The sequence below is a fragment of the Microtus oregoni genome, unplaced genomic scaffold, assembly GCF_018167655.1.
Source record: "Microtus oregoni isolate MIOR12 unplaced genomic scaffold, Mior012 000071F_ref0000514, whole genome shotgun sequence".
In the NCBI taxonomy this organism is placed as follows: domain Eukaryota; kingdom Metazoa; phylum Chordata; class Mammalia; order Rodentia; family Cricetidae; genus Microtus; species Microtus oregoni.
In genome coordinates, this window is record NW_024543978.1 from 8,293,512 (window position 1) to 8,308,039 (window position 14,528).

A 14,528-nucleotide genomic window follows, 5' to 3' on the forward strand; every position below is an offset into this window, starting at 1 on the left:
ACATGAATTAAACGTGCATGCATACTTAGGCCCAGCTTGCACTCTCCTCCTTTATACAATCAAGGGTCCCGTGCCCAGGGAATGGTGACATGCACATGGGCAGGCCTTCCACTAATACGGTAGTCTGCACAGACATGACCCCAGGCCAAGCTAATCTAGACAGTCTCTCATCTGGCACTCTCTTTCCCATGTGATTCTAGGTTATGTCCAGTTGACGTTCAAAACCTTGAGGGGCTGAAGCAATAGCTCAGTGCTTAAGAGCCCTTGTTTTTTTTCCAGAAGATGAGGGTTCAGTTCCTAGCACCCACATGGCAGCCCACAGCTGTTTGTAACTCCAGTCCCAGGGGATCTGACCCCCTCTTCTGACCTCCCTTAACGTTAGGTATGTAGTACACATGAATACACGCAGAAGAAACACTCATACATATAAACAGATCTTTTTTTAAAAACTAGCCATTTTATTATTTCCATAATGAATAGTGATATATTATGACTAATAATCTTGTCTGAGTTATAATAGCTCACAAAAATCAGAAATCATTCCATTCCTCTAACTGAAACGCTTTTCTGGTTTGAGACATTCAGACCAAGATTAGTTTGTCCTAGGTTTCCAGAAACTACCAAGGGAAGAAGGCCAAAAATCTGACCTAAGAGCAAGGCTGTTGTATTTCACCTTCCTCTGTTGGGGGAAGTGATCAAAATAGTTAGAAATGTAGAGTCTCTGTGGGCTCCTGGAAGCTCACGCCCTGGGTGCTGTGAGAAAGGGAAAAGGACTCCCTGCCGTCCCTCCCATCCTTCCCCTGGGGAGTTGGCAGCAGTGGAAGAACAGCTGGGGAATTCAAGAATGACCCCTAACCCTTGAGATGAAGGAAAAGACTGTGTGTGTGTGTGTGTGTGTGTGTGTGTGTGTGTGTGTGTGCGCGCGCGCGCGCGCGCACGCGCGCAGTGACGAAGTGCCAGGAAAGCGTGGAACCAGACTCATCCTCTTCTGCTTCCACATCTGAAGCTTCTGGCTGTCAGTCCCTGGTCACATCCTCTTCCCCTGCCCGTCCAGGGCATGTTACAGGTGTTGCCTGCTCTACCAACCTACTTGGCAGAAACACAGAGCTGCCTGTATGGTCAGAACTGCAGGGAATCTGCTGTCACACCTGCTGTCCGGCAGGAATATCCATTTATAAAATTTGCTTAACTCTTGACCTGTAAATTTCACCCTGGTAATTTGCCAAAGGAAATGGAGCAACATGTGAGGGCTTAATAAAGTATGGACTGAGGAGATAACTCGGGGGGGGGGGGGGGGGAGTGCTTTTCACAGGCGCCTAACGACCCGAACTCGATTCCTGGATCCGTGTAAAAGCTGAATTTTGTAGCATGCATCTGTAATCGTACAGTCTATGTGAAATAAGAAAGGTGGACAAGAGAGCTGCACAGAAGTTCTAGGCCAGCTAGCCTGGGGTATGCAGCCACAGTAGCAGCGAGAGAGACTCTGCCTCAAAGGCAAGGTGGAATGTGAAGACCAACCCCTGAGAGTTGTCCTCTGACCTCCACATGCACACTGAGGCACATGCATGAACATACACCATACCCACACACCACACACACTCTAAAGTAAAGCTATGAGATGCTTATAATGGACAAAATGTAAAACCACAAACACAGTTACCCATAAGTAAAGATAGTGCACAATAAATAAATCCATTGGAAACAGAATAAGTATCATGGGAGGCACACAGATGGCAGGGTCTAGCTGCTTGGGTATGGGGAGCCAACTCTGTCCTCTTCTTATGCAAGAAAAGCTAGTTAAGACAGACATCCTCGACTCACATCAAGTTTTCAAAAAAATTTATTTAGATGTATGTATATGATGCTGTGTGTTTATGTATACTGCATGCATGTAGGTGCCCACAGAAAAAGGGTGTTGGATCCCCTGGAACTAGAGTTAAAGGCTGTTGTGAGACACCTGATGTATGTGCTGGGAACTGAACCAAGGTCCTTTGCCAGATCAATAAGCATTTTTGATATTGATCTTTCTCTCCAGCCCCTATTTGAAGCTTTTAATTCCTCTATTCCTCTGCTAAGCATTTAAACAGTAAAGAGTTATTAGATGTCTTTTGTGGCCTCACTGCCTGGGGTTGCTTGAAAGAAAATGGCCCCCAAAGGGAGTGGCACTATTAGGGTGTGTGGCCTTATTATAGTAGGTATAGTCTTATTGGAGGAAATGTGTCACTGTGGAGGTGGGCTTAGTAGTTTTATATATGCTCAAGGTACCACTTGAGCTCAGACTACTTCCTGTTGCCTACACACGATATAGATCTCTCAGACACCTCTCCGCCACCATATACGCCTGCATGCCAGTGTGTCCTACTGTAGTGATAACGGACTGAACCTCTGAACTGTAAGCTGCCACAGTAAAATGTTTATAAGAGTTGTCATAGCCATGGTGTCTCTTCACAGCAATAGAAACCATAATTAAGACACTACCCTTGATACATAAGAAACAGTTTTGGACAAAATAAACACAGCTTCTGTCTTTGTGGAGATGCTGGTCTATGGGCAGGTAAGGACAAAGTCTGAGATGGATGAGGTTAGTGAAGGTGTTGGGACACTACAGGTAGAAAGGACAGAGGTGTGGGAGGAGAGTTTTAGCTGGAGTTTTGGGGATGGGCTCCTGGAAAAGGCACCACTTAAGATGTAGGGTGGGGGCTGGAGTGAGGACTAGGACCTTAGCAGCTCTTACTGTGCTTAGAGCAGCCCCCAGCTGGGTTGCCAGAAGTCAGCATCAGGCCGTTCACAACCACCTGTGTAACTCCAGCTCCAGGTGATCTGACACCCTCTTCTGACCTCCATGGGCAACTGCACTCACACACGTGTGCGCACACACACATACACACACACCACCCCCCTAATCTTTCAAACACCCTAAAAGAAGATGTGGAGGATCTTCACCAGAGGGGCAGAAGATTCCAGAGCCATGGAGTTAGAAATAATTTGTAGTATAGAGTGTTTGAGAAACTCCAAGAAATCAGACCAGAAAGAACAGAGAGAAAGGAATCAGAGAGAGGCGAGAGACTGCGGAGAGAGCCACACCTCTCTCTCAGAAAGAATGACCCTGAGGAAGCAGTGTCAGAGTGTGGGCCTGACTCCAAAGCCGTGAGAGGGCACTGGAAGCTGGTAAGATATGAGGCATAAATCTGTGGAGTGAGGGAGGCTGCCAGGACACGCGTAAACAGGGCAAGAGTCATGACTCTCTTGGAGTGGAGCGGTGACAGTGTCTTGGCTCAGGATCACGGTAAAAAAAAACAGGACAAGGAAAGGAATCAGTTCCCAAGTTATATCCCGGTTACCAACAGACTCCCAGAGTAGTTATTGGGGAAAGAGTTGTTATTGTTATTGCTATTGATATGATTTGGCTCTGGGAATTGTGGGAAATCCCACAGGGACATCTCTAGCCTAACACACAGACCATCAGATGCAGAGATGGAAACCTTGGCTTCTCTGACCACCTCCTTGAGACTTGAGAGAAAAGGAGTTTTGTTTGGGGTGTGATATGCACTGCTCAGTTTGTTACCCTCTGGCCCCAAACAATGTCCCTCCTACCATGTGCGATGAATGTGTTAGCAGGAGGGGGAAGGGAGGCGAGGAGGGCTCTCATAAACTGGCGATTGTCCTGCAGGGCCGTGGGCAGCAGAGCTATGGCAGGAATTAGGGGATGAGGAAGAGAGGGGTGTGGAATCAAAGGAAGACTCTGAGAGTCCGCATCCAAGGGGCTGCAACTGTGAAAACTTTGCTTTGTTCCCAGGACATAGTTGACGGTGAGGGGAGAGGACTTGAAGTTGACACTCAGAGTTACTCTGTCCCTGGGGATCCGGAGGCGCTGGGGACCAAGAAGGAGGACCCCCAGGAGGCAGAAACCATAGAGAATATCAACTCCATTATGAGCTTCTTCAAGACCCTTGTAAGTAGACATCTCTGGTTTGCTTCCTTAATGTCATTGTCCCCCTGTCTAATTCTAGGAATCAGGGATGTTTGAATGTTATGGTATCAAAATTAGCATCAGCGCCATGTAAATGTTTCTTCTCAGGACGCTGTGTTGGCCTGGCCTTCAGTGACAAAGCTTTAGGACAGGAAGTCATAATAACAATGGGTGGAGGTCTTAACTGTGGGACATGAGCTGCGGTGTTATATAGAATCCAGCAGTAGCCGGTCCCAAATGTGTTTGAGTTGTATGCCAGTATCAATCTGACTACACCAGGTAAAATGGAAAAAAAAATCAACAGGATGTATCACAGGTACTGCGTCTCAACTAATGATCAGGAAATCGAGGGGACACCTGATGGCCTTCGGGGAGATGATTTTTGAATGAGATCGAACCCTTGGTGGATGTGTAAGATCTAATACATTTCAGAATAAAATATTGGTTTTGTAAACTGTTTATTACCTAGAGCTGCTCATGTCTCCATTGGGTCAAGAGTGTTTTTGTTTCTCAGTTTTTGGTGAGAGTTGTCTCTGTGAAATCTGTCAGCCTCTAGAGCGGAGTCCTAACATTTGTGTTTCTCCCACTTTCCAGGTTTCGCCTAACAAAACGGAGACCAGAAGGGACCCAGAAGACACGGTAGGTGTCCTGACATGCACGTATGTCTGACTTGATGCAAAGAATTGGGTTTCGATCTGCATATGTGTCTTGGGTGATGTACATATCATGAATATTCTATGATGCGCATATATATGAATCTACATAGAAACTTAATGGTGCTGTATTTGGTTTAGTTTAAGATTGTGGTTCTGTTTGTTTGGATTCTGCAGTGCTCAGCATTAGATCCAGGGCCTCTTGCCTGGAAGGCAATCCCGCTACCTTAGCAACAGTCCTCTGCCCTGGTTAACGGTATTTTAATAAACATTTCAGTGGAAACGCTTGGAAGGTGATAGAGTAGCTCTGGCTAAAGAATGTCACAGTGCCCAGGCGCTAAATACACAGCGGATACAAATTAATAATAACTACACCATCAACATCTATTTTTTTCATTGTGTGTAGAAAAGAAAATGAAGCAATTGTTTTGTTTTGTTTTGTTTTGTTGTTTTGTTGTTTTGTTTTGTTTTGTTTTGTTTTTTTAAAGACTTCCTCTGAAGTAGAAGGCAGAAGCTGCAGCTCTGGGGTGTTAATATGTTTTCTATTTTCATATCATTTGAAAAGCAGATATCTACTGCACAGCAATGTTGAATTAAAATAGCTGCCACGGGACACCTGCCCCGTGAAAGGCTAGGTAGGGTGTGGACCCTGCTGAGCCTGGAGGTTCATAGGCTGGAAGTGGAGACCATTCCTCTCCAAGTAAACTTGGGGTGAAGTAGCCACCGTCTTACGGATGTTTTTCCTTCCATGTGACTGGGCAGATGGCCTGTAATGGAACACATGGTTTAAATTTCATGGAACCCGTGAGACAGTTTAAGCTGGAGAGGGATAAGTGCCCGCTGGAAGAGCTTTGGTGGGGATAGGGGACAATAGATGGCTCACCCAGTCCCATTCATCTGCCGCTGTAGCAGCGGTGGGGAGCCCCCTTTATTTCATCCTGGAGCGCTTGTGTTTGAGCTCCAGGTCACTGATGTAGGGGCCATGTGATTCTCACCTCGTCTCCACATCTGTAAAACTGGCCCAGAGTTGAGGGAAGGGGCTGCTGTGCCTTGCAAACTGTGAAGCTCTGTTTGAATGTAGTCACCCTTATTTCTACAAACACGTAGTGGACCAATCGATTCCTCTAGAAATTTCTCCTCCCATTGAAAAACAGATTTCTTAAAATGACTTGTTTGCTACAAGGCAGCTGAGGTCAAATTCAATGAATGGCTGGGTCGAGATGTTCATTTCTGTGCTTTTCAGTCTGTGGGCCATGCTCAGCATATTGGACTGTCAACAGTGGAGGGTGTGGGTGTGTTGGATGGCTTCCCAAATGACCCAACTCGCTCTTTCTCTTCAGCTGGCCCATGTACCAAAACCCATCCACAGTGCAGATGTGGTCCTCACCAGGCATACCTTGATGATAAAATCTCATTGTTCCATCCAGTGGGCGGAGAAGTCCCTGCTGGGAACCAGTATTTTAGATGAGGGATTATGAATACAGACTGTTTGGGATGCCCAGGAGCTGATGTGGCTTCTTCTGTATTTGTCTTTGGGGCGTCTTTTTCTTCTGAAGTTCCCAAGGTGCTTTTGAAAAGTCTCCATCTCTGTCACACTTGACCCTGAATACTTTTTTTTTTTTATGTATCATGTTCTGCCTGTATGTCTGCCCTGCCTGCCAGCCAGAAGAGGACACTAAATCTCATTACAGATGGTTGTGAGCCCCCATATGGTTGCTGGGAATTGAACTCAGGACCTCTGAAAGATCAACCAGTGCTCTTAACCACTGAGCCATCTCTCCAGTCCCCAACCCTGAGTCTTTTTTATATATACCTTTATTTCCTTACTTTTATGTATTTGTTTTATGTTTATGGGTGCTTTGTCTACATGTATGTAAAAGCACCACATGTGTGCAGTGCCCATAGAGGTCAGACGAGGTCATCTGATCCTCTGGAACATGAGTTACAGAGGTCATCAGCTGCCCAGTGGGTGCTGGAAACTGAACTCTGGCCCTCTAGAAGAGCTGACAGTGCTCTTAACTGCTGAGCCACCTCTCCAGCCCCTGGATGATTGCTCATGCATCATGGTACATGCATCATGCTACATGCGCTACATGCATCATGCTACATGCCCTCCGTGCCTCATGACAACCCCACAGCATTTGTGACCTGAGTCAACAGTTGGTAGCGATTGTAGCTGAGTTATTTTGATTCCTGTCTCCTCCCATTTTGGCTTAATGAACTGGCTCACCCCAGACACTTCCTTTGCCTGGGAAATCTGCCCATGTAGAAGTCACTGGAACCTCTGTGCGTGATAGTCTTTCCATGAAGGTTCTACTCCAGATTCAAAGGAAATTGGTTTGAGGATGGAAGTCATTTGGTGGTAACATTTAGCCATGAGATTAAAATCAAGACACAGAACATCGCTTGTCAGCAGGTGGTTTATCATTTTCCTTTCCCAGGTGACAGCGGCATTTACATATTTAATGCTGATAGTCAAGATTGTAGTGTTATGTTTTTGGATTTGGTTGTGTTTTATTTGATGTTTTAGGTCACATAGTCACAGCATAAATGGCCTGTCACTGTCTTAAGAAAATAGGGACGAGGGGAGTTGTTTGGGTTGTATTGGAGTGGGATTGTGGGATGTGTTGATTTAGGTCATTTGCATAGGTGACCCTGTTAAAAACCAGTGTGTGAATGCCCTGTTTAGTGGCTCATTCTTGAGAACCTTGAGAAGGTAAGTATTCCCAGGGTGCTTTGTGGTTGGGAGATTGAGTGACACACCAGTAGTTAATTGTCACAGTGTCTGAGTATACTCTGAAACAGAGAAGAGCAAGTGGGTTTGTGTAAAAGGAAACATCTAAGCTGTGCCTGCTGTTGTCCAGAAGGCAACCAAGGCAGACAGTGTCTGCGATGGACACGCTGGCCAGAAGACATTGGAGACACAGGCTAAGAGCAAGAAGAAACGCCTGGACAGCCCCAGGCTAGCACTGGCCTTTAGAAAGTTCTTTAGGCATAAGGTCTGTATCTCCTCCGACTAGGAGGATAAAGGACCCTGCTCTTCACCTCTGATGCTTAGGATCCAGTACTTACCAGCCCCAAGTTGGGGAATCCCGAGCCCTGAATGGCTGGATTCAGGACCTACCAGCCCCGAATCCCGAGCCCTGGGTGGCTGGGTCCAGGACCTACCAGCCCCAAGTCAGGGAATCCCGAGCCCTGGGTGACTGTGGTCATTGATGGGGATTTGGAGACACTGAGGCCTGAACTTCAGGCATTTAAGTCCTGATAGCTATAAAATCTCAGATTGGTTCCTTCCAAGTGTAGAGCAGGGTTCTGAAATCCTCACCCACTTTTTCCCAAATGTCAGTCGTTGGCATACACCTTCACCACTTGACTTAAATATACTATTAATCATTTGATATTTTTATACTAGAATTGACTGTTCCTATTTAAATATGCCTTTCAAAGATGCCTTCACATTCCATCATACGTGGAAACCAGAATCATTTTTCCTAACAGGAAAATGGCCGTGTATGTGGCTAATTAAAAGTGAAGTCCTTGCTTATTTCTGTAGAGTTTAGAATCCAGTGTCCTTCAGGCTTTTCTTAGGAAGGAATTGGCTGGTGGTGGAGACTGATAAAGCCCTTCCAGCAGCAGACAGACTTTTCCACAGAATGCTGTTAAATGACTCAAGAGTTAGAGAAGGAAAAGAATGCTATTTGAGTTTTGTTTCGTATCCTGATTGTAAAGTTGTGGTATGCCACCTACTCCTTGGGAAATTCTCTTCTAACCTCAGGATAACAATATTACCTTGCTGTCATCTGCCTCCCCGGTTCCCTCTGTTGACTGAGTTCATCCTGCGCCCACATAGATGCCAAGCAGAAGAAAGCAGTGAAGGTTGGCAGAGCCAATCACAATGAGTGACATGAGCTCATCTTTGGAGACAGACTCTTCACGCATGAAGGAAAACCAGTGCACACCTGAAACCACGAATTCCAGGGATCTCTGAGTAGGGTCAAATACTTGAAATGTCCTTTTTAATTATTAACCATTGTCCTCCAAATTTAGCGAACCTGTTTAAAAAAGAAAGTTCCCAGCTCCATTTTCTAGTCCTAGGATTGTGTGTACAAATGGAAGCTACCACAGCACACTCAAGTAGCAGAATCTACCTTTGCACGTGCAAATCACATGAGGTCACCTTCAGTTTCCAAGAAGGTTCATTTTGTTCTGTAAAGAGAGGATTATCGATACTGCAGTAAGAAGGAAAGGAACAGCAGAAGGTGGTCTCGGGGCCTGGAGAGATGGCTCAGTGGTTGTGAGCACCTGCGGCTCTTGCAGAGCCCAGAGGAAGGATGTTAGGTTATCTAGTGGTGGGAGAATATCATTGGGGGGGGGGGCTTTCTCTGGGAACTGAGGTGAGCCGGCAGGGGAGGAAAGTGCAAACGAGGCTTTGCTGGAGTCTGTCCCAGAAGTCCGGGTGGACGGAAGTAGCCATGGTGGAATTTGGTCCCTTCTCCTCTCTCGCTCTGTCTCTACCCCTTCTCAGTTTAGGGGTAGACAGCTCTCAGGCCCAAATTTCCTTATCTGAAAAGGTAAACTTTGGAAAGACGGCCTTAAGACTCTGATCATCTCCAGTGTCGTGATGTACACCTGTAATCCCCGGACTCTGGAGGCTGGGCCAGAGCTACTGTCAGAGGCCTCTTCAAACAAACCAGCAACCATACAGACTCCATAACCAAAACTCTTTTAAAATCCTAAATACATGTTTTTAATATTTTACTCTAAATCCCATTTTTATTGTCTAGTTTTTTGTTGTTGTTGTTGTTGTTGTTTGTTTTTTTTTTTCCTTTTGGGCAGAAATCATCGTCTGGGAGTTTAAAGGGATTGTCTCATTAAGTTCAGAGAGGAAAAGTCATAAAATGAAGATGCTTATACTAATGAAGTCAGGTCGGAAGAGCCTGATGTTTAAACTTTAAGGTCTATATTCACGCTTGCCTAGACATATTTGGGGCTCACAAGTCTTTATCCAGTGGCTCTGGGAAGGCAGAGAGTAGAAGCTAACAGGAACTCACTGAATAAATAAATGATGTTCTGAAGTAAGTGGGTTGGTGCACACCTGTGTTCCCAGCACTTGGGCAAGAGAGGGAGTGGGTAGAGTGGGTAGAGTGGGTAGTGTGGGTAGCGTGGGTAGCATGGGTAGCATGGGTAGAGTGGGTAGAATGGGTAGCGTGGGTAGCGTGGGTAGAGTGGGTAGCGTGGGTAGCGTGGGTAGAGTGGATAGCGTGGGTAGAGTGGATAGAGTGGGTAGCGTGGGTAGAGTGGGTAGTGTGGGTAGAAGCAGGATGGTCCTTGGCTGCAAAGGGAGCTGAGGCCAGCCTGGGCTACATAAGGCCCTTTGGGGAATGGGGAAAGAGAAAAAATAGGGGGGAAAGAAAAGAGAAAAGAAAGGAATGTGACAGGGTGGGGAGAGGTAAGAAACATCAGATACCTTGGATCTGGACTTCAGCACAGCCTGTTGTGGGGGGGGGGTGAGAAGGGGTGGGAGGGAAAAACAGAAAGGAAGCGGGGAGCAGAAAGAGGTTATGTGTGGAGTGTGGCGGTTGCATCTGAAGTATGGGAGTGGGGTCTGTGGATCTCCATCACTTTACAGCCTCCTCTCTGCCTTCTCCGAAGTGGGATGTGGGAGAAAAGTTTCAGAACTCCTATGATCGTCATATTTATCGCCACCCTTCTTTAATCTCCAGTTTGGCTTGGTAAAGTAATCGTGCTCATAAAATAAACATGAGTCATTGTGTACGATTGTATTTGCATGTTCAGGATAGTTCCATGGATGGGAGCCTGGCCAAAACTATTTGAAAACAAAGGGCCTTGATAAAAAACAAACAAACAAAATCCCTCTTTTCTCTGTCTTCTTTCTTTCTTCCCTTCCTTCCTTTCTTCTTTTTTACATTGATTGATTGTGCTTGTGAGTGTGTTTGTGTGCACACATGTACGTATAGACACACGTGAGCCACAACACACATGTGCAGGGCACAGAACAACTTGCAGGAATCAATTCTCTCCTTCCACTATGTGGGTTTCAGGGATTGAACTCAGGTCATCAGGCTTGAAGCAAGTTCCTTTACCTGCTAAGCCAAGAGAGAGCTCGGAACTCCACTTTCTAATAACACACCCCAAACCTACCCACACTAAGTTACTTACATGAGCATCACTACTAACAAGTCTCCCCCTTTATCTTTCTCAAAAGGAATATTATATAAACACAAAGCTATATTCACAGTAAATATTTGCATAAAACAGAAAATTAGGAAGGAAAAAAATTAACATTATGCATGACCCTAGCCCCTTGCTTATTTTAACAGAGAACCTTTTACTTTTGAAACGGTGATATTACTTTGAATTTTTCACTTTTCTCCTTACAAACAAAACCTTATAGGATACTGAAAATACACCCACTACTTCAGCCAGTCTCATGTCAGAGAAAGCCAACTTCACACCCCAGGAGACCAAAGGGGTGACCAAGAGTTCAAAAGGCTGCAGCCCACCAAGTCACGTGCCACCTGCGACAGCCAGCGACACAATAAAAGAAGGTAGCAAGGAGAAGTCAGGGCCCACCTCGCTGCCTCTGGGAAAGCTCTTTTGGAAGAAGGTGAGTCTGGTCGTGAGGCCTTTGCTGGGTCCTGGGGACAGAGATGACTCAGGAATGATCTCCAGTGGGCCGGTGGATGTTGATGATTCTGAGGTTATTGTGCTGCTTCCTGATTAGCTTGCCATTGCGTGATGACGTCCTAATGCACGCCTGGGCAGAATGAAATGCTGGCCATGCTCTCTATACATGGGTGCTCTGTCGGGGGAAAAGGCTGTGAACAAGTAAGAGTTGTTGTTCTTTGGATGATTAGGTCAATGACAGAGGGCTGTAGAGTGTTGTGACTGTGTTGTCCCTCTGCAGAGATCAATAACCCTAGCTTTCTCTGCACACACACTCTCTGGGGAGAGGACCCCCTTTTGTCTTCACCTCTCCCAGTCCAGATGCAGCCCTGGTGAGCTGATTCTTCATCCCTAGATTAGAAAATAAGGGTGTCCACCAGATCGCCAGCAGTGGAGTGTGGTCTGCGGTCTACAACAAAGGTGGCCGAGGTACAGCATGCACAGGAATGGAGGCCGGGCCGTGGTGGTCGAGAGTGGGGCTTTCCGTGTCAGGGCAGAGCAAACCCCACTGGACACATGCTCAGCACGCTGACCTGGTTTAAGTTTCTCTAAAGTGTGAGTGAGAAGCCAGGCTGGATTCACACAGCTGGAAGCACGATCTCAGCGGCTTCCTCCAAACCCCTGCCACGTGCACGGCACAGAACAGCGGCACATGCCTCACCAGTCACACGCTCTTGCTGAGATTCCAGCTGGACCTCTGAGCCACTTTCTGGTCTATTTCTTGTTGTACAGAATGTTTTTCTGCTAGATTTTTTCCAGGACACTGTTTCTAATCATTCAGGACGCATTGGAACATGTCAACTGATACTATTTTAATCCTCTTCCTGCCTACATACTAATTTAGAACTCTTTGCCAGTAGTATAGTATAGGAAACAATTTCCAAATGATTTATGTGCACATATTGGTGGCACAGGAAAAGACTTCAGTGACCCATATTTGAATATTCACATTTAAGAATGATCATATATTCATATGTGTATGAGACTTATGTGTATTATGTATACATATTTATAATCTATATATCTGTATACCATATAAACAAATACACATGATAGTTATACATATATAACATATATATTATATATATATATATATATATATATATATATATATATATATATATAACAGACAGGCTTGGTGGTACATGTCTTTAATCCCGCCATTCATGAGGCAGAGGCAAGAGGATCTCTGTGATTTCGAGGCCAGCCTGGTCTATACAGCAATCTCCAGGACAGCAGGATAAATAGAGAGACCTGGTCTCAAAAACAAACAAACCAGAATTGTACATATCTTTAAAGCTTATTAACACATTCAACTTTGGGTCAACGTAGACTTTTGCAGGCTAGGGAGATGGCTCAGTGGTTCAGGGCAAGGACTGCTCTTGTGGAGCAGCTGGGTCCAGTTCCAGTGCCCACACTAGGGGGCTCACAACTGCCTGCAACTCCAACTCCAGGGAATCTGATGCCTCTAGCTTCTGTGGGCACGCACACACACACACACACACACACACACACACAAATAAATTTTTTGTTTTGTTTTGATTTTTCAAGACGGGGTTTCTCTATAACTTTGAAGCCTGTCCTGGAACTAGCTCTTGTAGACCAGGCTGGCCTCGAACTCACAGAGATCCGCCTGCCTCTGCCTCCCGAGTCCTGGGATTAAAGGCGCATGCCACCACCACCACCACCATCCCCCGGCTAAATAAAAAATTTTTGAAAGCAGATTTATTGCTGAAGGTGAGGCCAACTGCACTGAGTTTAGAAAGGAATCCAGTGAAAAGGGAACACGCTCCATAAAAAGTGGTCCTGGTGTGATGGCGAATTTGGATTCTCTAAGAAGCACACACCAAACAGAAGTAATGTGTGAGTGTTTGGGGCAGGGGGATTCCTGTGAATGGCAAAAGGCTGGAAACCAGTACCGAGGCCACAGTGTTGTAGGCTGTGTCGGTGGAGACAGAGAGAGCGGAGGAGGAGGAGAAGGAAAGCAAGAAGAGGTTGGCTTGTAGGTGGTGCTGGCAGGGATTGCTACAGCACAAGATTGCTCATGGTAAGAGCCCACACGAGACAGGAGACCATGACCCAGGACCCCTCCATGCTCTGCCAGTGACAGAGTCCTCAGGGAAAGCACAGTACTGAAGGGCTGACAGGTGGACCTGGTCCCCACAGTAAGCCTGCCGCACCTCCAAGACATCTCATGCTGAAACCATCTGGGCTCTTGGACTTGCTGGCAGGCTTTTCTTTCTCTGTTTGGGGACCTTCCAGAGAGCTGGAGATGAAATGAAAAGTCCAGGATCTGTGGAAAGGGTCTGCCATCTGTGATGTCCCGTGACATGTGACATCTGAGCGCTCAGACCATCTATCCCATGGTCAAAATGGGCCATCTCTGATCTTAAAAGAAAAAAGTCTCTTTTAAGAGTTGTCCACATTCTTTGGAGATGGAGCTGACATGGGTAAGTTACACACTGTGCAGCTCTTTATGTTTTTAAGGTTTTTATTAGTTCTCTGAGAATCCCGTGTGATGTGTTTGGTCATGTCATCTGGCCCCAGCTCATCCCAGATTCGCTCCCTCCCCTTGCCACCCAACAGTATGACCCTCTCTTTTTTTTTAAAGCTTCTTCACCGAAGTCCAATTTGGGCAGCCCGTTTATTCTCACGTGTGTGCCTGTCCCCAGAGTGTGGCCGGTTTACCAGGAGCTGCTGTTGTAGAGAAAACTGACTCCCACTCTCCCAGCATCTGTCAGTTGCCCACAGTACCCTGGTTAGGGGTGGGACTTCCTGTCCACCTCTCCTGTCCATGCTGGAATTTGGTCTGGCTTGTAGCTGCTTGCTCTTAGCAACATACAAATCTTCAATGAAATCCTGCCAATGTTTTCACCAGAGTGCTTATTGTGGTTAACAGGGCCAGGCTGTTCTTTAGATTAGCCAATTAAGAGCCAAGTGCTCCTAGAGACCACTATGATTCTGTTTTTGAGATCCGAATGATTTTTCTCATACTAGACATTCCATGACTATCAAAAACAGACTGAAAACTGAAAAGCACCCACACCTTATTAAAAATTATTAATCATTAATAAATTAATCATTTTAGTATAGGATAAGTGTGTTCCATGCAATATTTGGGACAGACTTATGCTAGTGAGATTACTAGCTGCTGATCTGAAATTCAGATTTAGTGGGGCATTAAATCACTAAGCTGTTCCCTTTCGGGAAGCCCGTGG

The 14,528-nt window shown here is 45.9% G+C and overlaps 1 protein-coding gene across 12 annotated transcripts in view; it reads left to right on the forward strand.

Annotated features, from left to right (window-relative positions):
* The window catches only part of Bcas1 (brain enriched myelin associated protein 1), a 78,764-nt gene that overhangs the window by 34,711 nt on the left and 29,525 nt on the right, over positions 1-14,528 (forward strand). For 8 of the 12 annotated variants that reach the window (XM_041641703.1, XM_041641705.1, XM_041641710.1 and 5 more), the window contains exons 5-8: positions 3,797-3,952; positions 4,565-4,609; positions 7,488-7,622; positions 11,039-11,251. In XM_041641703.1, coding sequence (XP_041497637.1) covers positions 3,797-3,952; positions 4,565-4,609; positions 7,488-7,622; positions 11,039-11,251 — 549 coding nt within the window. The remainder of the gene's footprint in view (positions 1-3,796; positions 3,953-4,564; positions 4,610-7,487; positions 7,623-11,038; positions 11,252-14,528) is intronic. The other 4 variants (XM_041641708.1, XM_041641711.1, XM_041641715.1 and 1 more) reach the window with 1 other exon arrangement.